We start from the raw sequence: 24,014 nt of genomic DNA on the forward strand, positions 1-24,014 counted from the left end.
TTATTTGCGGCCTGCTTCACAGTAAAACATGCTCCCTACTTCTGTATATATTCATATTTCATCTTGTGCAGGTCCTGCATGGGACTCATCAGTCACCTGCGAACTCATTTTTAATGTGGAAGCAAGTCATCCTCGGTTCCGAGGGACTGCCTAAGAAGAAAAAAGAAGAGATATTATTATGCCTCCTATGTGCAAGTCTAGATCTTGGGTGCATTGGTCCCAACACTGACCCCTGGGGACATCACTGCTCATAGAAACATAGAAGATAGGAGCAGGAGTAGGCCATTCGGCCCCTCGAGCCTGTTCCGCCATTTAATGAGATCATGGCTGATCATCCAAATTCAGTACCCTGTCCCTGCTTTCTCCCCATATCCCTTGATCCCTTTAGCCTTAAGAAATATATCTAACTCTTGAATATATTTTAATGAATTGGCCTCAACTGCCTTCTGTGGTAGAGAATTTCACAGGTTCACCACTCTCTGGGTGAAGAAATTCCTCCTCATCAGTCCTAAATGGCTTACCCCTTATCCTTAGACTGTGACCTCTGGTTCTGGACTCCCCCGCCATCGGGAACATCCTGCATCTAGTCTGTCTATCCCTGTTAGAATTTTATAAGTTTCAATGAGATCCCCTCTCCTTCTTCTAAAACTCTAGCGAATATAAGCCTAATAGACCCAATCTCTCTCCATACGTCATTCTTGCCATCCCAGGTATCAGTCTGGTGAATCTTCGCTGCACTCCCTCCATGGCAAGAACATCCTTCCTCAGATAAGGCGACCAAAACTGCACACAATACTCAAGATGTGGTCTCAGCAAGGCCCTGTACAACTGCAGCAAGACATCCTTGTTCCTGTACTCAAACCCTCTCGCTACGAAGGCCAACATACCATTTGCCTTCTTAACCGCCTGCTGCACCTGCATGCTTACCTTCAGCGACTGGTGCACAAGGTCTTGTTGCACTTCCCCTTTTCCCAATCTATTGAACGTTCAGATAATAATCTGCCTTCCTGTTTTTGCCACCAAAGTGGATAACCTCGCATTTATCCACATTATACTGCATCTGCCTGATCACCCAACCTGTCCAAATCATACTGGAGTTTGTCTGCATCCTCCTCACAGCACACACGCCCACCCAGCTTTGTGTCGTCTGCAAACTTGTTCACAGTCCTCCAGTCTGAAAAATAGCAATTAACCACTACTGTTTTTTGTCCTTTAAATTCCTGTCCCTGTTTTCTGTCCTTTAATTAACTTCATATTCATTTTGCCACATTTCCATAATCTGCACCTTAATTTTACCAAGGAGTTCTTGTGTAGCACCTTATCCGATGCTTTTTGGAAAGCCATATACATACACAACATTCACATATTCCCCTGAGTACAAACAGGGAGCTTACTGGTCTCTGTGGCTGGGTGATATCTTTACTTACTAGGTCATTAAGGGAGCTTTCCAGATATCTGTAATTGTGCAAAGCTGTATTTATAAAAAAAAAAAAAAACAACCAAAACTATTCTTCTCTCCATGAACATGGAGAGTCCCTCTTTCCGTTACCTCAACCAAAAGATGGTGATGTGGAAACCTTTGCTAGCTCTTCTGTTTCGCCCCCACCGTTGGCCTACAGCATTTCAACTGACTCCCAACTGAGAGCTGTAACTCGGAATAGTTTGGAAATTGAACCTAGGATCATCTGGTTCATATAGCTTACTGCTAGACCAGGCAGTGCCTTTACACACTAGGCTACAAGGGAAGTGAATTTTCGCACCTCTATTTCTGTATCTGTGACATGTCCAAATTAAGGCCCGTGGATTATATCCAGCTCGCAAGCTGCAGTTATTCAGCCCGTGACTCGCTGGTCCTCGATCACATTTTCTACTTGTACACTTCAACTATATTTCTTCCACAATTAGGTTTGGCTTCCTCAATTTTAGGATCTAAACAACCAGGGACGTAGCATCTCCTTTTCACCGATGTGGTAGCACACTTTTTCCAATCCTCCATATCTGTGACATTCAAGAAGCCAAACCTAACAGTGGAAAAAGTACAACTTGAAAACCAGCGCGGAGGAGAAGAATAATCCATTGGAGATGGAGAACAGAGTGCAAATCAGTAATGGACAAAAAAAATCAGGGAGCAGCAAAGTTAATGACCTTTACACTGCTCCTCTTGGGATTTTAGTTTTGTGTTGCAAAAATTTGTGCTATATGCCGTATTTGTTTAATTAGAAAACTTGTGTATTTTAACATGCAGTACTTCTTGAACTTGGTGTTATAATTGTTTTTATATGTGGCCTCTGGGATTCCATGCTACGTATTTTAGTGACTTACAAAGAGAGAAAGTTAGCACACCTCCTCCTTCATCCATTCTTTTCTCCCACAGGTCTCTGGATAGAGACTGGAATCGGAGAAGTAGATCTCGCAGAAGGCGATCCAGGTCACGAGGTCGACGTAGACGTAGAAGTGGAAGCAGAGACAAAGAAGACAAATTTAAAGGCAGTCTTTCTGAAGGCATGAAAGTTGAACAGGAATCTTCTGACGAAAAGTAAGATTCTTTGTTTAAAAATGCTCTGCGATAAGAGAACACACTATAAAAGTATATAAGAGGAGATGTGAGGTTTTCAAACCTTTTAGTAAGGAGCTGTACGAGACCTATCAGCAGGCAGCTCCATAGAGAGTAGTCCGAGTTGAACAAAGGTGTCTGAGTTGGGAAATGTCACCACTGGTCAGTTACACAGCATATTCATATTTGCAGTGGAGGACTAAATGTACTTTACACTGACATAAGATTTTTCGTCTTCTTCCCCCCCACCCCCCCCCAAAATTCACCACTTGGAATGGCGGAAGAGTACTATACCATATATTTCCCCTTTTTAAGTAAAAGAAACAGAAGTGTTCACATTCATTATACAGGCTATTGCAAGTCAAGAAACAGTGGTGGGTGAGAATTTTAAAGTCGCAAATCACAAAATAAGTGTTGGCAAATGGTGGTAAAATTGGGCCTTTCCTCCTGTCAATTTCATTTAAATGGAATGAGAACTAAGATTTTGTGACTAAATTAGATTTTCTGTTTGTAGTGTACTATTGTGTCCTTTTTGATTATTGTTGCAGTGCCTACCTGGTTAACGGCTTTCTTTAGTTTATATAGTAAAGAATAGTCAGCAGGGATTTAAAAAGGGGAAGGTCATGCTTGACCAACCTTACTGAATTCTTTGAAGAAACAACAGTAGACAAGTGTAATGTAGTACAGGAAACTTTGTATTATCCGGAGGCTAAATGTCCGGCAAGCTCGAGCCACCGGCAAAAATCAGGAGCCGTTTCGTTAGGTTTTTTTTCTTTTCGTTGCTTTTTTCTCAACAGTCAAGCTCTGCAAGGTCTCGCTGAAGCTGTTGCTAAGCTACAGAGACGCTTGCAAGGTACGGCCGACTGTTTAGAAGCTGTTGCTAAGCAACAGGGTTTGTTGCCAGATACGGAGCTCAAAATCTCTGTTTCAACATTAGTGCTGGTTTGTCCAACAGTTTTGATCTAACAGCAACAACTCGGTGCCGGACAGCACAAAGTTTCCTGTAGATGTAATATATTTTGGATTTCGATAAAGTACCACATAGTAGATTCACGACTAAGGTCGAGTTGTGGAGTCATGCACAAGTAGCAGAATGGATAGCAAGCTGGCTGCAATACAGAGTAGGGGTTAAGGGTAGCTACTCAGACTGGCAAAAGGTAGGAGGTGGTGTTCCACAAGGATCCGTGCTGGGACCACTGTTCACAATTTACAAAAACTATTTGGACTTGGAATCAGAAGTACCATTTCAAAATTTGCAGATGATGCCAAATTGGGAGGTATAGTCAGTACTGAGGAAGACATTAATAAACTTGCAGAATGGGCATGAAATTGGCAAATGAATTTCAATACAGATAAGTGAGGTGGTGCATTTTGGTAGGAAGAATGAGGAGGCCACCTACTCCTTGGGAAAATAAGTCTAAATGGGGTAGAGGAGCAAAGGGATCTAGGGGTTCAAATACACAAATCACAAAGTTGTGACACAGGTTAATAAGGCCATAAAAAAAGCAAACACAGCGCTGGGGTTTGTTTATTCAACCGGTACAGACACGATGGGCCGAATGGCCTCCTGTGCTGTAAATTTCTATGATTCTATAGTGGGATAGAATTGAAAAGCAGAGAGGTTGTTAAACTTATACAGAACCTTGGTTAGACCACACTTGGAGTACTGTGCACAGTTCTGGTCTCCGTATTCTAAAAAGGATATAGAGACACTGGGGAAGGTGCAAAAAAGATTTGCAAGTATGATACCAGAACTGAGCGGTTACACCCATCAGGAAAGACTGAACAGACTGGGGCTCTTTACTCTAGAAAAGAGAAGGCTGAGGGGTGCCGTGATAGAGGTCTTTAAGATTATGAAAGGGTTTGACTGGGTAGACGTAGAGAAAATGTTTCAACTTGAGGGGAGTCCAAAACTGGGGGGGCTGCCATGAATATAAGATAGTCACCAATAAATCTAATGGGGAATTCAGGAGGAAGTTCTTTACCCAGGGTTAAACTTGTTCGGTTTGTGATGTGTAATATTAAATTTTATGTTTTTTTAAAATCTAGTCTAGAGGATTTTGATGTAGAGGAGGAAGATGAAGAAGCCGTTATCCAACAAAGGCGTGAACAGAGATTGGCAATTGTTCAGGTATGGTTTCAGGCTTTAGACTCTAGCTTTGAAATGGAAAAGATCTCAATTATCTGATCATGGTGTTTAGAAATAGTGAATGAAACTCAAAAAAGCAAGGGATTTAATAAAAGTTAATGCCTGTGTTAATGTTGTAATAACATGCTATCTCAAGTAGCTCCTCTTGTCTCTTAAGCTTTTTCTTTGTTGTATTGCTCCATAATTCTAAATGCTAGAAACAGATGGCACATGTACTCGTGTCTTTCTGTCACAGCTTGTTCTGTTAAATCCTTAGGTGGCTGATGTGAGCTATGCATTTGTGAAGATGTCAATGGTCTGACTTTTTGGGTGTGGGGGGAAGGGATTATTAACATTTTCATTTGAATGCCATTCTTTCAAAATTACATTGAATCTACAGCACATAAACAGGCTATTCGGCCCAACTGGTCTATGCTGGTGTTTATACTCCAGATGAGCCTCCTCCCACTCTAATGACCTCGTCCCATCCTGTCCTCATTTCCCTCTATTCCCTTCTCCATCATGTATGAATTAATGCTCCCCTTAACTGCATCACTGCTGTCTGCTTCAACCACTCCATGTGGCAGCGAGTCTTACATTCTTGGCACTCTTCGTGTAAATAAATTCCTCCTAAATTCTTTATTTGATTTGTTAGTGGCTATCTTATCGTTATCACAGAAACCCCACAGTGCAGATAGAGGCCATTTCGGCCCTTCGAGCCTGCACCGACACATATCCCACCCGATCCCCGTAACCCCTACACCAACACATATCCCACCCTATCCCTGTAACCCCACGTATTTATTGGGTTTCTATATTTCATTTGGGTTTCTATATTTCCCACACAAGTGGAAACAGTTTCTCCATATGTACCCTAATCAAATCCCGTCATCATTTTAAAGAGTTCTATCAGATCTCGCTTGGTCTCTGTTCAGAGAAAAGACCCCCAACTGCTTAATCTTTCCTGATAGTTATATCCTCTCAATCCTGATGACAACCTTGTGACACTTTTCTGCATTTTCTCAAGTCCTTTAATATCCTTTTTTTTTTAATGGAGACAGAACTGCACATAGTACTCCCAAGCGTGGTTTAACTGAGGACTTGTATAAATTAAACATTACCTCCCTGCGTTTGTATTCTTTTCCTCTAGAAATGAACCAGAGTACTTTGCACTCTTTACAGCCTTATCAACTTGTGTTGCTTCATTGTGACATTTTTATGAAATAGTGTTAAGTTGGTAAAGTTTGCTCACAAATTTCTAAGTTGTGACATTAATTATATTGTATGTCTATATGAATTTAATTATCTTGTACAACAGTAATGTAAGTTGCATCCACAGACTATACATGTTTTTTGTATGATGAGATTCTAAGCAATTCTTTTCATTAGTCACATATACTAGTTTTGCTAGTCTCTCCCTTTGCTGCTAAGGCATAATCTTAAAGAATAAGAACCAAGGATGCGGGGTAACATTTATAAAAGTTAAGGGGTTGAACTGAAACTAATTTCTCTTATATTGTAGAAATATAGAAACCCAAATGAAGACAGCAACATGTCTGGATTGTCTGAACCAAACAGTCCTCAGAGCAGCGCTAGAAGCCGCTCTCCTTCTCCGGATGACATTTTTGAGCGAGCTGCAGCTGATGTCAAGGAGTACGAAAGGGAAAACGTTGATACATTTGAGGCTTCTGTGAATGCCAAACGCAACCTCATGGCACTCGAGCAAAAAGAAGGTGCGATTCAGAAATGTGCATGGATTGGGTTTGCAGTATCACTTCTCTTTGGGGGTCTGAATGTTGCCCTCCTTTAGTCATATGATCTTCCCAGCTCCACTTTGAGGTTGAAATTTAAGTTGCATTCTTAATTCTGTTGCTCCCATTGTCAAAAATTAAGCTGCCACTTAATGAATTATTCTCCCCCCCCCCCCCCCCACCTCTCCTCTTCTCTCCTCCACTCCTAAAGCTGTTGGCTTCTTGCAGAGGTACAGTTCCATGGGAGCCAAGCACCGTTTAGTACCTCGCCTGAATGGCTACACTTCAAGTCTGAGCCTAGACAGCGAGTGTTAACGGGCTGTTATACTGTGGGGGTATCCAGCCAAGCCCAATTCTGTCCTCGGCTGATGTTTGTACACTCCCTTTCAGCAAGTGTTGTTAGTTAGTGATCAAGTGTGGAACCCAGGCTAATTTTCTGCTCCCCAGTCTAGGGGTACTGAGACAATAATTCCCCAGCTGCCACCCTGGCTGAGATCAGCTAGCTCAGTACAGACTGGGAATCAAAGTTTCGACCCAAAAACATTTTTGGTTATTAACGGTGAACAGTTTTATATCCTTAATAACCACAGAAAATGCTGGAAAAACTCAGCAGGCCAGGCAACATCCGTGGAGAGAAATTAGAGTCAACGTTTCGGGTGAACCCTTTGTCAAGACTAAAGAGGCACAGGAAATGAAATAGATTAAGAGGCCAGGCTGGGAGAGAACAAAAGAGAAGAGACATTAAGAGGTATTCAAAAAGAGACGAGATGGTGATAGGACTAGTGGAGACAAAAGACGGCTCTAGATTAGGTGTGAAATGTGCTGGCAGAATGGGAGACAGCTGCCATGTGGGAGAGAGGAAAAAAAGAAAGGCGGGTGGGAAGGGAAAAACCAAAACAAAGGGGTGGATAAAATATATAAGTAAAAATGTAATCGGGGCCGAGGTTATGATCTGAAATTGTTGAACTCGATGTTGAATCCGGAAGGCTGTAAAGTACCTAATCGGAAGATGAGGTGCTGTTCCTCGAGTTTACGTTGAGCTTCCGTGGAACAATGCAAGAGCCCGAGGGCGGTGAGGTCCGAGTGGGAATGGGGCGGTGAATTAAAATGACAGGCGACCGGAAGCTCGGGGTCACCCTTACGGACTGAACGGAGGTGTTCCGCAAAGCGGTCACCCAATTTGCGTTTGGTCTGCCCAATGTAGAGGAGACCGCATCGTGAGCAGCGAATACAGTATACTAGATTGCAAGAAGTACAAGTAAATCGCTGTTTCACCTGGAAGGGGTGTTTGGGGCCCTGGACAGTGGGAAGGGGGGAGGTATAAGGACAGGTGTTACATTTTATATCCTATCCTTTCCTGTGGTCTTCCTGTGCAAAAAAGTTTAATAGCATTTTGAATCATTTGAGTTTAATTTGTAGTTCTGTCATTTTCATGATATTTTGATTTGCAGCCTACCAAGGGCTAATAAGTTAATTGGGTTGACCTCCAGTGCAGAAGCTGGTCATTTCTGGGTTTAAAATGTGTTTGAAGTGCCATAGACCTTTTTTAAGCAACTGATTCCCATGATGTCTACCTTCCATCATCGAGTGATTTTATAGGGTGAATCCAGTTCACAACTCAGCAGAAGTGCATGACATGACTATTTCCTCTGGAAGGCGATCTTGGCCACCGGACTGTGCATGCTTGAATCATCATGGCACAGAGATCTGGGGCTGCAGCTCAGCATGGAATCCTATCCAGTGTAGATGGGGACCACTTCCATAAGGATGCATCAGTAAAGCCATATTCTGAGTCAGTTCATGGGACTAGTGTGAAGAAGACATTGTAGGGGTCTTCTTCATTCCTCCAGTAGTAGTTAGAGGTTTCATCCTACCTTCAGGGTTCTGCCTCAAGTCTGGCAACCTAGTAGATATTTCTGCAAGGCATGTGTTTGCATTGTTTCCTCTCCCTCCTACCGCTCTTTCTTGTCCCCAGTGAAGGTCCCAAGCATCCTCAAAGACATTTAAGCTAAACAGACTGTGCCATGTGCCTCAAGTAGCTGAAAGGTTCCTGTTTTACAGCTCTCTACTGACTTGCTTATCCTGTGTACAAGAAGTTCTTCATCTAAGAGAAAGCTCAGTTTCATCTGCGAACAAAACTGCGAAAGTTGCGTGAGAGGCTTTATTCACGAGATGCCCCACCTGCATGTGGCTTCCAATAAAACCTAGCAAGTTAGGCTTGTACAGATATTTCACCAAGGTGACTTGGCTACTACCCAAGACCATTACTAGGTACAGACTAATGTGGACATCACCAGCCAAACAGCAAAATTAGTTTAGTAGTCAGTCATAGATGCCCTTGATGAAGGGCCAGGATGGCTATCTAGTGCATTACCTTGTGCCGCATAGCTTAGCTGAGGATAGAAACATAGAAGATAGGAGCAGGAATAGGCCATTTGGCCCCTCAAGCCTGCTCCGCCATTCAATGAGATCATGGCTGATCATCCAAACTCAGTACCCTGTCCCTGCCTTCTCCCCATATCCCTTGATCCCTTTAGCCTTAAGAAATATATCTAACTCCTTCTTGAATATATTTAATGAATTGGCCTCAACTGCCTTCTGTGGTAGAGAATTCCACAGGTTCACTGCTCTCTAGGTGAAGAAATTCCTCCTCATCTCTGTCCTAAATGGCTTACCCCTTATCTTTAGACTGTGGCCCCTGGTTCTGGACTCCCCTGCCATCAGGAACATCCTTCCTGCATCTAGTCTGTCTAGCCCTGTTAGAATTTTATAAGTTTCAATGAGATCCCCTCTCATTCTTCTAAACTCCAGCGGGTATAAGCCCAATCGACCCAATCTCTCCTTATACGTCATTCCTGCCATCCCAGGTATCAGTCTGGTGAATCTTCGCTGCACTCCCTCCATGGCAAGAACATCCTTCCTCAGCGATAAGGCGACCAAAACTGCACACAATACTCAAGGTGTGGTCACACCAAGGCCCTGTACAACTGCAGCAAGACATACTTGCTCCTGTACTCGAATCCTCTCGCTATGAAGGCCAACATACCATTTGCCTGCTGCACCTGCATGCTTACCTTCAGCGACTGGTGCACAAGGACACCCATGTCTCGTTGCACTTCCCCTTCTCCCAATCTATTGCCGTTCAGATAATAATCTGCCTTCCTGTTTTTGCCACCAAAGTGGATAACCTCGCATTTATCCACATTGGGCATATGCATGGCAGATGCAGTATAATCACCCAACCTGTCCAAATCATACTGGAGTTTCACGGCATCCTCCTCACAGCACACACGCCCACCCAGCTTTGTGTCGTCTGCAAACTTGGAGATATTACATCTAGTTCCCTCGTCTAGATCATTAATATATATTGTGAATAGCTGGGGTCCTAGGACCGATCCCACTAGTCACTGCCTGCCACTCGGAAAAAGACCCGTTTATTCCAACTCTTTGCTTCCTGTCTGCCAACCAGTTCTCTATCCAAGTCAGTACCTTGCCCCCAATCCCATGTGCCTTAACTTTACACGCTAATCTCTTATGCGGGACCTTATCGAAAGCCTTCTGAAAGTCCAAATACACCACATCCACTGGTTCTCCCTTATCTATTCTACCAGTTACATCCTCAAAAAATTCCAGTAGATTAGTCGAGCACAATTTACCTTTTGTAAATCCATGTTGACTTTGTCCGATCCTGTCACTGTTTTCCAAGTGCTCTGCTATTACATCTTTTATAATGGACTCTAGCATTTTCACCACTACCGATGTCTGGCTTACCGGTCTGTAATTCCCCGTTTTCTCTCTGCCACCTTTTTTGACAGTGGGGTAACATTAGCTACCCTCCAATCCATGGGAACTGTTCTAGAGTCTATAGAATTTTGGAAGATGACCAGCAATGCATCTGCTATTTTAGGGCCACTTCCTTAAGTACCCTAGGATGTAGATTATCAGGATATCCAGTGTTCACTAAGGAGGTTAATGAAGCTGCTGTTGTCTACAGCAAGCACTTGGTGACTGGGTGAAAACTGTGCTGGATATCTTCAAGAAGCATCAGCAAAGCAGTTATGTTGGAACAGTCCACCCATATAGACTCGGTGAAAACCTCTCCTTCCCTGTCCAAGCCGCAGTTGTCGCTTTGGATCAAGCAGACATTCACCACTGGAACTAAACATTCCTATCACTATTCCAACATTAATGAAGTTTGAATAAAAATCACAATAGTCACTGCACAAATTTTGGTTTAAAGACATTGAAACTTTTCATGGTTCTTGCACTTGTAGTTTGCCTCCAACTCCCTTTTCAAGTTTGAATACAGTGGTTTCCAACAAATTGATTTTACAATATGACAAATGTTGGGTTTTTTTTGGGGGGGGGGCGTCGAGAGAGTGGTTTCTTCCTAATGCTTTAAATGCGCAGTTGGCTCTTTTTCCTGTGTCGAACAGTGAATTGAGCCTATTTGCAATGTTAGATTTGTATTTGAAGTTCTGGACAGTGTTGAGTGAAATTAAGTATTTTTATTTACAGGAGCTGCTCTAAAAAAGCCAACAGTTCCAGATATGTTTACAGAATCTGATGACATGTTTGCTGCCTATTTTGATGTATGTATGCTCTACCTCGCTTTTTTTTAAAAAAGTCACGTGGTGCCAAAGGCTGTGTGTTCAAGTCATCTCCAACTCGCCTTGTGTTTTTTCTGATTTGTAAATTATAAATATTAACTCTTTTTTGTTTAACTTAATAGCTTGTGTATCAAAACTCGTCTTTTGGTGTTTTATTGCTTCAAATATATATCCTTTAAAGACTTTGTTGAACAGAAGCTTTGAGGTTTACATTGTCATTTCCAACCTGACCATCTTGATTCAAATTTAAGTACCACAGTTGAAGCTTTAAGGCTTCCTTACTACCTAATCTTAGATTGCGTCCACTGCAGCAAGCCTTGCAATTGTGGTTTATTAGTTAATAAGCTAGTACATATATATCGTGTTTTCAGTTTGGAGTGTCAAGAGAATATTCCATTTCCAAATTATAGAGCAAGAGCATACAAAATCAGAAGTCTTTGAGCTTGTAACTGACTTCGTTTTTGTGTGTTCCCAAAAATGTGGTGTTCTATCTTTGTATTTGCCTCTTGGCTTTCCTCTTTAAATCTCTTGCCCTATTGTGATTTCTGTCTTTCCAATGCTCTGCTTTCAGGGGTGGACACACCTAATCTTTTGAAGCAAAATCTTGAAGCTCTGGAGTAAAATTATATTTTAATTTTCTATTTTTTAAGTCCATCCTTTGCTTGCACCCCACTCGCACGATATTTTCATTGTCGATAATAAATACAGCCCAATCCTGTTGATTCTAGTTAACTGCCAAAATAACACACAAAATTGAAAGAGAAACAAATTAATGTTTCTTGCATTACAGTGTGTTAAATTAACTTGCTTTCAGGTGTATCCCAGAGTATCTAATGTCTAATATTACATTATTGAACTCTAATGTAAAAACTGATCTGCAGTTTGGTAACTTCTTATACAGTGCCATATAGCCACTATTTCTGTCCCAAGTGGGAGTTTCAGAACTGCCTTATTTCCAGTGGTATAAAACTGCCACTAGCACTTGCATTTCTTGATTCTATCTGTATCCCTAACTCGGACCTAAATACGCTACCTGACGTAAGAAAACTACTAGGCACTTGGTCTAAGTGTTAAACAAAGCTTTAATCAACTGTTTTACAACATGGAGGTCTAGTTGTGTCCTTCACTAGTTCCTGTTAAGAATGTCCTGCGCAAGCTGGGCCCGTGCCAGAGTATTTATACTCTCCTTGGACAGCGCCACCCATAGGCCGCTCAGTATTATTTCATAAGTCTTTCTTTCATGAATAACTGATTCCTGTCACTACCTCTAAATTATTCCCAACAAAATTCAATGCCCAAGCAGTTTCCGCGGGCGCCCACAAAAAGTCTTTGTCATTATGCACGGCAGGGTCATCAAATTAGAAGTATGGCAAATTTTGACATGGGGATGTAGAGAAGCTTGCAGGAAGAGCATATATGTGGCAGATGTAATTCAATATAAAAAAATAAAAGTAATACATTTTGGAAATAAGAATAGGGGAGAGCAAATACACCTTAAATGACAAGATTTTAAGTGGAGTAGTGGTGCAGATGGACCTTGATGTGCAGATACATGGGTCATTAAAAGTGACCGCAGAAGTGGATAAGGCCGTAAGAAAAGCAAACAGAATTGTTAGTTTTGCATCTGGAGGCATCGAATACAAAAGCAAGGAGATGATGTTGAACCTGTGGAGAACCATAGACTACTGTTGGGGGTTGTGAGAAGTTTTGGACACCCTGCTACAGGAAAGGTACAAGTATTGGAAGAGTTGCAGCATAGATTCCTTAGGATGTTACCAGAGATAAGGGATTTTAATTATGAAGAGAGAATTGAGAGTCTAGCTTTTTTTTCTACTAGAGCTGAAAAGTTTGAGGGGGTGGCCTGATAAGGCCTTCAAGAATTATGGAAATTTATGATCAGATAAATATTGACGGATTGTTTGCAGTGATTGTCAAACTGGTAACAATAGGGCACAAATTTAATCACTGATTCGAGATGGTTTTAAAAGGGATGGTTCGAATGTGCAATTTCCTGCCTCAAATATTTTGAAAACAATGTTGATAATTCTGTTGAAAAGGAATTAGATAGTTGCTTAAAAAGAGGATGCAAGTAGGCGAGTGAGATTACACTGAGTAACTCGTAGAGAAAAAACATTTGATGGGCCAAATGAGCAATTTCTCTGTTTTAATATTTATGTATATAGCAGCCCCAACACCGATTTCTTCCCCCCCCCCCCCCCTCGCTACATCTTTCCATCTTTACCCATAGCCTTTCATTCTGCCTGCAACAAGCTGTGACCTTATTACCCTTAATTTTACTTGGCATTATCTATGCCATAGGTTTTTTCACGTGGTATTGTACAACAGCTTTTGAAAATCCACTGTTTTTCCTTTGTCCTCGCTGTTTCTACAAAGAATTCTGTGCGATTGGTTAAAGATAACATGCCTTTTAGAAATCTGTGCTGACTTGGCTCTGAATATTGTGTTTCTCAAAGTGCTTATCAATTTCATCTTGTATTATAGGCTAATTCATTCTCAGAGAGAGAGATTGATTGATTTCACGAGTCTCCGCTGTACCTACTTGGAAGTATAAATGATCAATAACACCTTGAAATCTAAAGTATATATGTTTATTTCCAGAGTGCTCACCTGAGAGCTGCTGGATTTGGAAAAGATTTCAAAGAAAATCCCAATCTCAGGGATAACTGGACTGACGCAGAAGGCTACTATCGTGAGTATTCGAACATTTTTTCCCCATCTCCTATAAGTATCGAAGTGAGCTAGGAGGGCTTAATAAAATAATGTATCCTCTTCCTCAACCACATAATCTAGGCTGTCACTTCATCACCGTACTGAGTGGAGGTGCTAACTTTCAGATGAGATGTAAACAGAGGCCTCGTCTGCCCTCTTAAATGGGGGTAAAAAGTATCTGAAGAGCAGGAGAGTTCTCCTGGTGTTCTGGCCAATACTTATCCCTCAAACAATATTACTAAAGCAGATTATCTGTTCATTTATTTCATTGCTGTTTTGTTTCCCTACATTACAGCAGTGACTACAGTCAATTAAGTACTTTTGAATGTAAAGAGCTTTGGGACATCCTGAGATCATAAAAGGGACTGTATAAATGGAAATTCTTTCCATTTGATCTGTTGTATTCTAAAATACAGCTGTTTAGAAAGCTAGCTATGTGATTAATCTGGTAACTTTTTTCTAATTGAGCAAAATTATCCAGATATATCCATATATATTCAGAACATCTTAATCTCCAGTGTAAAATTATTTTTTGTAATAGTAAGAATTATGGTATAATGTTTATCGGGATTGCCACTGCTGAGGACTGAAACCCTTCCACTTTTACGATTCACTTGTCAGGATCGAGCATTCCCAGGCTAGCGTTGGTTACATACAGAGTCGCGCTCTCATTACTCTGCCTCCACATATTCAGAAGGAACTCTATTGTATTCTTGTAAACTTTTCATTCTTCAATGTTTTATCCTCTACATAAATTTAGATCGAGTCGATTGTACAAGTTTCCCTTATTGCACGATGATGTACCAAGGGCTATGCTCACTGTAGCCTTGCAATCTTCCCCTGTTTTTATGCTGTGAGCTCGTCATGGCCTCAAAACTGAGGGCGGATCTTTTTCTCTAGTCTGCAGGAGTGTCTCGGTGTTGCTATTCCAGTAGGAAAACTCCTTAATGCTGCTTTCCTGCTTTGTGAATTGGTAGCCAGTTCAGTTTGCAGCCATAACGGTTGTATTTTTGGTACCAGCTTCTCTTTCAGTTGGTCATAGGAGCAGGTGTTGGCAATTCAGCTCACACAACCTGCTCCACCATTGTTAGCTCCTTTATCTTTTAACTGCATTGTTCTGGCCTCTCCATTACTGTTAATGTTTCCCAAGTATCTCTCTTCCTTCTGAATACTTTCATTAATCTGCATCCATGGTCTTCAAGGGTTGTGTGTTTCACATTCTTCACCCACAACATGCCATTAGACTTTTTTGATAACCCATGAGCCAGCTTTTTAATTTATGCACTTGGATCCATAGTTTATCTACCCCTCTGGGTAGACTCTGAGGAGACTTTGAGAATAGGGGCTACAATCTGCCTTTGAGCGTGGCCCCTCACTTGGAATGCAGGATTGTGGAATTAACCTTCGTAGCCCTATCTGCCATTCTTGTGTCCAGGGTGTGCTGCCTCCTAACTTGTTAAACTGCACCTGCTGTCATTCCGCTCACTCGGTGAAAAGCTGAGGCCATTAGCGCTGATTGTGGGAGAACGCAACATGTTACTTCCTGTCAATCTGACAACGTTACTTGCATCCCAACTTTGCTGCCCCACAGCTCCCAATCAATTCCTTCGTTATACCACAAGTTTGCCTCCAGTCCAGGTGTCCTACATAAATCTCTTGTGCGGAACTGTTCAAATACCTTCTGAGAATCCATGTATGTGACATCGATGAACTTGTACTATCATCTGAAGTAACCATTAAAGAACGCTACTGGGTTAATTTGACATGACCTGCCTGTCATAAAATCATGCTGCCCCCGCCCTGTCCTTAGCAGTTTTTACTTTTTAAATGTATACTTATTCAGTTTCTGACAATGTCTTCTAATAATTTTCCTCCTACTAACATTAAACTTGCTGGTACGTAGTTAATTTGTCCCTCCTTCCCTTTTTGAATAAAGCTATAATGTTTGCTACCTTCTCATCCTCTGGCCTTATCCCTGAATTCATAGTCTTTTGAAAGATAATGACGAATGCATACCCATTCTTTGATTGTTTCTTTTAATAACTTGATGCAAACTTTCTGGGCCTAAGTATTTTTCTGGCTTTATTCCTATTAAAACATCCATGACTGTTTTTATGTTTATACTAATCAGTGTGAGTTTCTCCTCCTCCTTCGATCTCTCGTTTTCCCTGTACCTCTGGTGTCATATCCATTGTAACTGAAAACTGAAGCAAAAATGTTTCTCCACTCTGAAGCCTTTTTGTTCTTTTGGCTCAAGATCTTTTGACAAATGGAAGGTTGTTTCAAGAAAAACATTAGAATCTGTCATTTAACTACAGAACTTATCACCAATAGTGTCCCTGTTACTGTCTAATGAACCACAATTTCAAAGAGTGGAAAGGGTGTTTTCTCTTGAGGCTATGTTGCGGAAGACTGAAAATTGATCAAGAATTGGATAGCTTTGCCAAATATACCGTCAGTGAATTTTCAAAATTGGTTCTGTAATTCAAATTATCCTTGTAAGTCAGAAGAATTCATTTGCGACAAAGTTGGGGCAGGCTGGATATGACAGGCTATGCTGCCTGACGTTCCTGCATCCCTGAGGTCCTTACCAGTCGTCTCCTATTTCCACAGAATTATAGATACTGAGTTAATTCTCATAGCTTGTGACACGGCCATCTGCCATGAAGTGTTTCAGGGCAAGGGTGGTATACTCTTGCTAAGCAACTGACACAATGGTCAGAGTTCTGCTAACAAATGTACATCAGCCTTAATTGCTGTGGGGGAGGGGGTGGTATTAGTTTCTCTTTGAGGGGAGTTGCTGCAAGATGCTGTTGATTTAAAATTATTTTCTCTTCCCATATTCAGCTCTCCAAGTCACACACCAGTTCCAGCTGAGAGGGCAAGTAAGAGACCTTCCAGGCACCTGCCAGGACTGCTATTAAGCTGGCCTCCAGGAGGCACATAAGAAGAGTCCCATGGTGACTTCTCTCTGGCACAAGCCCACAATTGACCATACCTTGGTAATGAGCGTTCAAGCTCTAAAGTGGTATAAGACCGTGCTGCGAATAATAGTAAGGATTTAGAACAGCTCTGTAGGTCTTGGGTTAAACTAAGCTAAGACCTGACCAATCATTTCAATTGTCCACATTATGAAAAGCTACAGTATCGGCACTGAACAATTCAGTCCACAGTCCTTTAGTCAACCCATCATAAATTGGCCTTTGAATGTGATGAAATGTTTTGATCTGGTATGTTTGTTAGCAGTGCACAGTGCCAGAAAGTGGACAATTGTATTTGTTCCCCATGATATTCTGCATGATTCATACTGGATCTCAACCATGTTGACATCGAGTAAAGCGTTGCTTCCCGTTAGAGGGGAAATTGACCCACTTGTGAAACATGGGTACTAATTCAAGTGCTCTCCTTAGCCAGTGAATAGTGACACTAGTGGGCCTAACAAGGGAGAGAAGAAAGAACGCACACAAACTAGCTACAGGAAGTACTAACTTAACAAGTAATTATAACTTTCTTTAAATAAAATCTCAGGTTAGATAAGGGGAAAGCTGTAGATCTTGTCAACCTGACCATGCATTTGTTAATCATAAGTAATCCTTGGCCACTTGAGGAAAGGTTCTCTTGCCTTGCTTTCATTCAACATCATTGTTTGAACTATAACTTATTATAAATGTTCATCTGTGTTTTGCAGGAGTAAATATCGGGGAAGTTCTCGATAAGCGTTACAGTGTGTATGGTTACACTGGTCAAGGAGTTTTCAGTAATGTTGTACGTGCCAGAGACATGGCAAGAGCTAGCCAGGAGGTGGCAGTCAAAATCATCAGGAACAATGAGCTCATGTAAGTCTCTTCTGAGGTGAAGTTTGGACTGCGCCAAGGTCCTGATATGAGATCATAGTTATGGTGCCATTCTATTCTGCCAAGTGTGTCTTGTAGAATTGCCAGAATGTGCAAGCAACATTACTGTAGCAAAGGCATCGGAAACACAAGTATGTTGCAGTAGCACTCATGTAAAAACTGATAAAAAGATGGTGGGTGGCGGGAGAGACCTCTTAGTTACATCCCCTTTTGTAGGCATTGGGGGTTATATAAGTAAATAAAGAAAAGATGTGGCAATCAGCCATGCAAAGCAGGATGGTCCAAGTCTTTGGTTTGTGCAGTGGGGTGCTAGTCAGAGTAGACTCATCTGCCCTTTTCTGAAAGCCTGTAAAGGCCTGCCAACTTATAGAGCTAATTGCGGGACTATAAAAAGGACAAAGAGGTGGAACACTAGAATGATTAATGATTCCCTCATTCATTTTGAAGTATATTTCCATGATTGTTTTTTAAAGTTTGGGCAACTATGACCTTATAAGGAAACATACCATTTGTCCTTTGCATATGGGTCATAGAATAATCGAATCATACAACACAGAAGGAGGCCATTCGACCCGTCGTGCCAGCTCTTTGAAAGAGCTTTCCAATTTAGTTCCACACCCCAGCATTCTCCCCATAACCCTGCAAATTAGTCCTCCAAGTACTTTTCCAATTGCCTTTTGAAAGCTCCTTTGTAATCTGATTGCACCACCCTTTCAGGTAATGCGTTACAGATCTTAACAACCCTCTTTGTAAAAATAAGTAAATAAATAAATCTCCTGATTTCCCCACTAGTTCTTTTGGCAATTAATTTAAATCTATGACCTCTGATTACCGAAGCACTTGCTAGAGGAAACAGTTTCTCCATACTCCGAGCCCCTCATAATTTTGAATACCTCCTATTGGGTCTCTCCTTAACCTTCTCTGCTCCAAGGAGAACAGTCCCAGCTTCTCTAATCTCTTCACATAACTGAAGTCCTTTATCCTGGTAAAACTCCTCTGTACCCTCTCCAAGGCCTTGACATCCTTTCTAAAGTGTGGTGCCCAATACTCCAACTGAGGCCTAACCAATGATTTGTAAAGGTTTAGCATGACGTCCTTATTTTTTGTATCCAATGTCTCTCTTTACAAAGCCAAGTATCCCATCTGCTTTCTTAGCTGCCTTAATTTGCCCTGCCACGTTCCCAAAGACTTGTGAATATGCACCCCCAGGTCCCTCTGATCTTGCACCCCATCAAAATATTACAATTTAGATTATACTGCCTCTCCATGTTGTTCCTCCCAAAGTGCATCAGATCGCACTTACCTGCATTAAATTGCATCTGCCATGTGTCTGTCCATTTCACCAGTCTGTTTGTCTTCCTGAAGTCTGCTACTATCCTGCTCACTATTTACTACATTGCTAAGTTTTGTATCATCTGCAAACTTCAAAATTGTACTCCTATACCCAAGTCTAGGTCACTTGTATATAACAAGCAAAGCAAGGGTCCTAATACTGGCCCCTGGGGGGACCCTACTGCATACTTCTCTCCGGTCAGAAAAACATCCGGTCACCACTATTCTCTGCCTCCTAGCTCTTAGACAATTTCGTACCCGATTTACCACCGTCCCTTTAATGCCATGTGCTTCTATTTTCCGAATAAGTCTATTATGTGGTACTTTATCAAATATCTTTTGAAAGTCCATATATACATATACTGCGCTACCTTCATCAACCCTCTTTGTTACCTCATCAAAGAAGTTTTATCCCTGGACTTGTCATGCATAAGTTGCACACACAGACATTATGAATTGTATTCTGAACTGTTACAATGATTATAGTTTGCTGTGAGCTACCAAATCCAAGTATAGATCATCTGGTAAAAGGTTTTGAAAAATACAGAAATAGTACAAATGGTCATTCCTCATACGTGGGCTCTGATGGCGTGTGTTGGCTGGATATTCAGTTGGGAGGAACATCACAGCTCCGCCCATGCTGTCCTCGCCCAACATCCACATGTGTGCATTCCCAGCAGAAGCCCTGGCTGATTTCTGCCCCCTTCCCAGCCTTAAGGGAGCTGTAGTCAATTGAAGCACTTGTACCCCCAACTGTATTGTGTTTTTGCTTTCTAGATGTGCAATGTAATTTATTTCATTGCAGTTTAGTTTTTTCTTGTTGACTAAAAATAAGGTTGATCTATATTTGTGTTGGCAGGCAGAAGACTGGCTTGAAAGAGCTGGAGTTCCTGAAGAAGCTGAATGACGCAGACCCTGATGATAAGTTTCACTGCCTGAGACTCTTCAGGCATTTCTACCACAAGCAACATCTCTGCTTGGTCTTTGAACCTCTGAGGTAACTGGTTACTGTATAACCTGTAAATATAAATCACTTTCTCTTCCCTCCCCCCGCACTACCACCACTTGGTGACTATGTGGCAGAAACTGGGAGGGGGAGAAGCAAACTAATACCGTGATCAGCCTTATTAGGAATTTCTGTTTACTGGTCTTGTAATCTGGAGGGATCCTCTGGCGCTGATGTCCTCTCTGTGGCTGCAGCGCACAGAATCCCTGAAATGAATGTTCTGCAAAAGGAACAAAGGCAAATAAATTAATCTGAACTATGTTATTGGAGAAACTTCATAGATAATTGGCTATTAGTAATCCTGCAACTGCATTGACAACTTGTGTATTACTAGGAGAAAAACAAAGGACATCATTGGGGAGAATCAGGAAAATGGCACCCTGTAGGATGTTTTGAAGGTTGTTAACAGAGTATCAGTTATGTGCTGCATTAAAAACACTTTCCCATGGGAATCTGTTCTTTTTCCCATGTTGAAAGCAAGCTATATCTCTAGTTTACTATTAGTAAGAGTTAGATTTTTCTCAACAAGTGGGCATAAAAGATTCTTGGGTACAATTTTTAAAGAGAAGAGAGTACTCCTAGTGACCTGGCCAATATTTCCTCCCTCAACCAACCCACCAAAATAGAAATCTCTTCCCTCAGCCTTAAGCTATCAACTTGGAGGCGCTGTCTTGAATTCCTGAGAAATGGTTCCATGATATACACGATGGTAAAGCCACTGCAAATGTCAGTGGATGGACCAATGCTCACCTATGATTGTTCCTTGAGGTGGGTTGTCCAGGAAGCTCCAAGATCACATAATACTAGATAATTTAAGATTCTTCAAAACCAATCCTGCAGGACCACATTGCCACTTGGGATGTCAGAAAGTTCCTGGGTTTGGTCCATAAATAATCTCCCCATATATGCTTGTTATGTCCCATTCTGATGAGGGATTTCATTGGGTAGTCTTAGTACAAGGTTAAGATCTACTAAATCTTCTTTGTGGACGTGTCTTTCTTTTGTTTTGGCATACTGACCAAGAGTAGTGTGAAATCTGACCACAGTCCCAGGACAATCATTTTCTTTGATTAACACTTTAAGCCAGACTTTGCCATCTAACTCTTGGCATCACCTGGCACCAACGCTTCAACACTATGTAATAATATTGATGCTTGAATGATTGCAAACCCTTTGGTGGGCTACAGTTTCCTGGCAAGGTTCAGCACAAAGCATTTCACTATTGGCCAGCATGGAATATGTTTTGGTCTTTGAACCTGCTGTTTCTGCTTCTCTTGATTTTGATGTTGCAGAGATGATTTTGGTGCTGCCACCTAGACTTTTTCACAATAGCTTTATACTTTGTACCTCAATCTTGAGGGGTGGGATGGGAGGAGGGGGATCTCAAATTTGCTTGACTTGCGTCTTCCCTTTGACCGGTGAACTTTATTTTTGTTCACCCTCGGTGCAAGCTCGTTACTGTAGGAGGGAGAGTAAAGGGACCACACTAGTGTTGTAACATTTTGGCTCATAATCTCTTACAGAAGCATTGTTTCGTGAATCTCCCTAGTGGTAGCTAGAGGTTATCCTTGTGGTAAGTGGAGGGTGCTTTCTCCTTAAAGAACTTAGCGGTAAGCAGTTTTATCCTCCTAGTCTTGCCAAGCAAGTTCAGAGGGTAGGGAATGAGGGGCAGTACCCACTGAGGATGTTGAGAGGGATGTCGGGACTGAGTCGCATATATGATTTGCGAAATCCATGGTAATAAAGCATTAAAAAAAAAATAGCAAATCCAGCTCCATTCTGTTTTGACGAGTTGAAATTGATATACTTCCCCATCACCTTTCACCAACAATTGAAGGAAGCTGAGGACCTATGATTGATAAAGAAGTTGATCAGTTTAAAAACAGGATGTTGGCCAATACTGGGGTACTTGTAACAAAGCTTTTGTGAAAATGGAAGCAAACTGCCTTTACTCTAGGAGAGATTAAAATGGAATTATTCTTGTAGGCTCAGCACTTGCACGCAGCTAAGGACGTTGGCATTGTGGAAACACACAGGGCTTGTTTGTAACATCTGCCACCTGAAGCAGGATTTAAGGCTATTTTGGGTTTTCAAGTTGGAACATAAAGACCATAATAGATGTGTTTCCAAAGTGTTTTGGCTTAAGTTGAGCATCACTTGGTATATTTAAAAGAGCTGGACCAAACATTTTTACTAAATTGAAACAAAGGTTATAAAATTGATGCCCCTTATATTTACAGTAATTTTATTTGAAATGAGTTGTATGTGCTGCGAAAATTACATTAATGGGTGACACCTACATTTCATTATGTACATTTATACAATTTGGGTACTAAAACATTTTGTTCCCTTTTCCCACAGTATGAATTTGCGTGAGGTGTTGAAAAAATATGGGAAAGATGTCGGCCTTCATATAAAGGCTGTAAGATCATACAGTCAACAGCTTTTCCTGGCTCTGAAACTGTTAAAGAGATGTAACATCCTGCACGCTGACATCAAACCTGACAATATTCTGGTAAATTACAACTTTTGGCACTAATATAAAGTTAAAACAGTGATTTGCATGAAAAGTTTTTGATATCCTGATAATTTTGGGGGAAGGGAAATCCATAATTTTTTTAATACCATCATTCATAGGTAGCACAAGTTGGTAGAGTACTCCTTTTCTTGTCAGTTGAGTTTTGTAAGTTCTTGGCTTGGTCAGTAGATATTTGCAGGAAAGCAAAAGGCGGCGATGGAGAAGGAAGAACGGAGGATAGCAAAATGGCTAGATTAAGTTTGTAATGGCGACTCCCCTTCAGGGGAGAAAAATGGGAGCTGATCAGGTGTGCGGGGTGCGTGAGTTTTAGCTTACAAATATAAACACAGACATACTTATTTTTCTTTCAGCTTCACAGCAACTTTTTCTAAAAAGCACCAGTGTGGTTTTAGTTCATTTGCATGGTGGCAATGTTGCCTTTAGTGCATTGCACATTGGGATATACAGTGCATTTATGGGGAGACAGTTCTGTTGAGACCTATTCATAATTCTACGCATAGGATATAAGGACTTGTTTACATGTTTCTCCACTGAGGCGTAATGTCTTAAACGTGGAAAATCCATAAGGGTAATCTGAAGGAGCCTGTATGCAAGTATTAGTTTTCAGAGATGTAGATTCTTGAGGCAGCTTGCTGTTGCATCATTCATGTACTGTATAGTCTTTTGTAAATGTTTGCCAAGATGTAAACATTTTGTTTACTGAGACCTCGGCTCTGCTTCACACGTGGCTGATAATGATAGAACGCCATACCTCGTCAGCAGATTTTACCAAGCCCCCGAAATCAGTAAGTTTTAAATCTTTATTTAACACCAGAAGCAGATACCTCCTTGGCAGTCGACCACCAGTCTAAGTCGATGACTAGTTGATTAGATGCTCTTAAGATTAGTGATAAACAGTTGGAGGTGAAGATTGTTAGTTCTCGTGAAACTGATGCAAACATATAAGATCAGTACACGTGTACATTTCAAAAGTAATTCATTGTGTTGGTAAGGTACAAATATAAAGGCCATATTATAAGATCACTAAAACGATGTTTTCTCTGAAATTAATGTCACTGGAATTGTTCAACATCCACAGTCATATTATTTAGTGTGGGAAATAGTTCTTAAGGGTTCCAATTTCTGCTGTCCAGAATACATGTGAATTTCCCATGTAGGCAAATTGCCAAATATATAAACTGGTTTTCAATGACTATTTCTTTACAGGTAAATGAATCCAAAACTATCCTGAAGCTTTGTGACTTTGGCTCAGCTTCACACGTGGCTGATAATGATATAACACCATACCTTGTCAGCAGATTTTACCGAGCCCCTGAAATCAGTAAGTTTTAAATCTTTATTTAACATCTGAAGCAGATGAAAATTTGCACATTTTGTTTTAACTTTTGGTAATTAGATGTCTTCCCCTTTTTCATCCTTCTGAGTCTTCTGCTGACCTACCCTACATTTATTCTGACCCAAGAGATTAAGCCTGGAGACTTCCCCCCCCCCCCCCCCCCCCCAAGTCTGC

The 24,014-nt window shown here is 41.3% G+C and overlaps 1 protein-coding gene across 7 annotated transcripts in view; it reads left to right on the top strand.

The window, feature by feature from the left end:
• LOC147117853 (serine/threonine-protein kinase PRP4 homolog) overlaps window positions 1-24,014 on the top strand; it is a 52,810-nt gene that overhangs the window by 16,872 nt on the left and 11,924 nt on the right. For all 7 annotated transcript variants that reach the window (XR_015078543.1, XR_015078547.1, XR_015078546.1 and 4 more), the window contains exons 4-12: window positions 2,375-2,536; window positions 4,604-4,685; window positions 6,205-6,415; window positions 10,952-11,025; window positions 13,663-13,753; window positions 17,462-17,609; window positions 19,819-19,956; window positions 22,327-22,480; window positions 23,711-23,825. Coding sequence is in view for 1 of the 7 variants with exons in the window: in XM_085989225.1 (XP_085845351.1) it covers window positions 2,375-2,536; window positions 4,604-4,685; window positions 6,205-6,415; window positions 10,952-11,025; window positions 13,663-13,753; window positions 17,462-17,609; window positions 19,819-19,956; window positions 22,327-22,480; window positions 23,711-23,825 (1,175 nt within the window). In the remaining 6 variants the exon portion in view is untranslated. The remainder of the gene's footprint in view (window positions 1-2,374; window positions 2,537-4,603; window positions 4,686-6,204; window positions 6,416-10,951; window positions 11,026-13,662; window positions 13,754-17,461; window positions 17,610-19,818; window positions 19,957-22,326; window positions 22,481-23,710; window positions 23,826-24,014) is intronic.

The sequence above is a fragment of the Somniosus microcephalus genome, chromosome 5, assembly GCF_052327205.1.
Source record: "Somniosus microcephalus isolate GS21.2 chromosome 5, FLI_Smic_1.0, whole genome shotgun sequence".
In the NCBI taxonomy this organism is placed as follows: domain Eukaryota; kingdom Metazoa; phylum Chordata; class Chondrichthyes; order Squaliformes; family Somniosidae; genus Somniosus; species Somniosus microcephalus.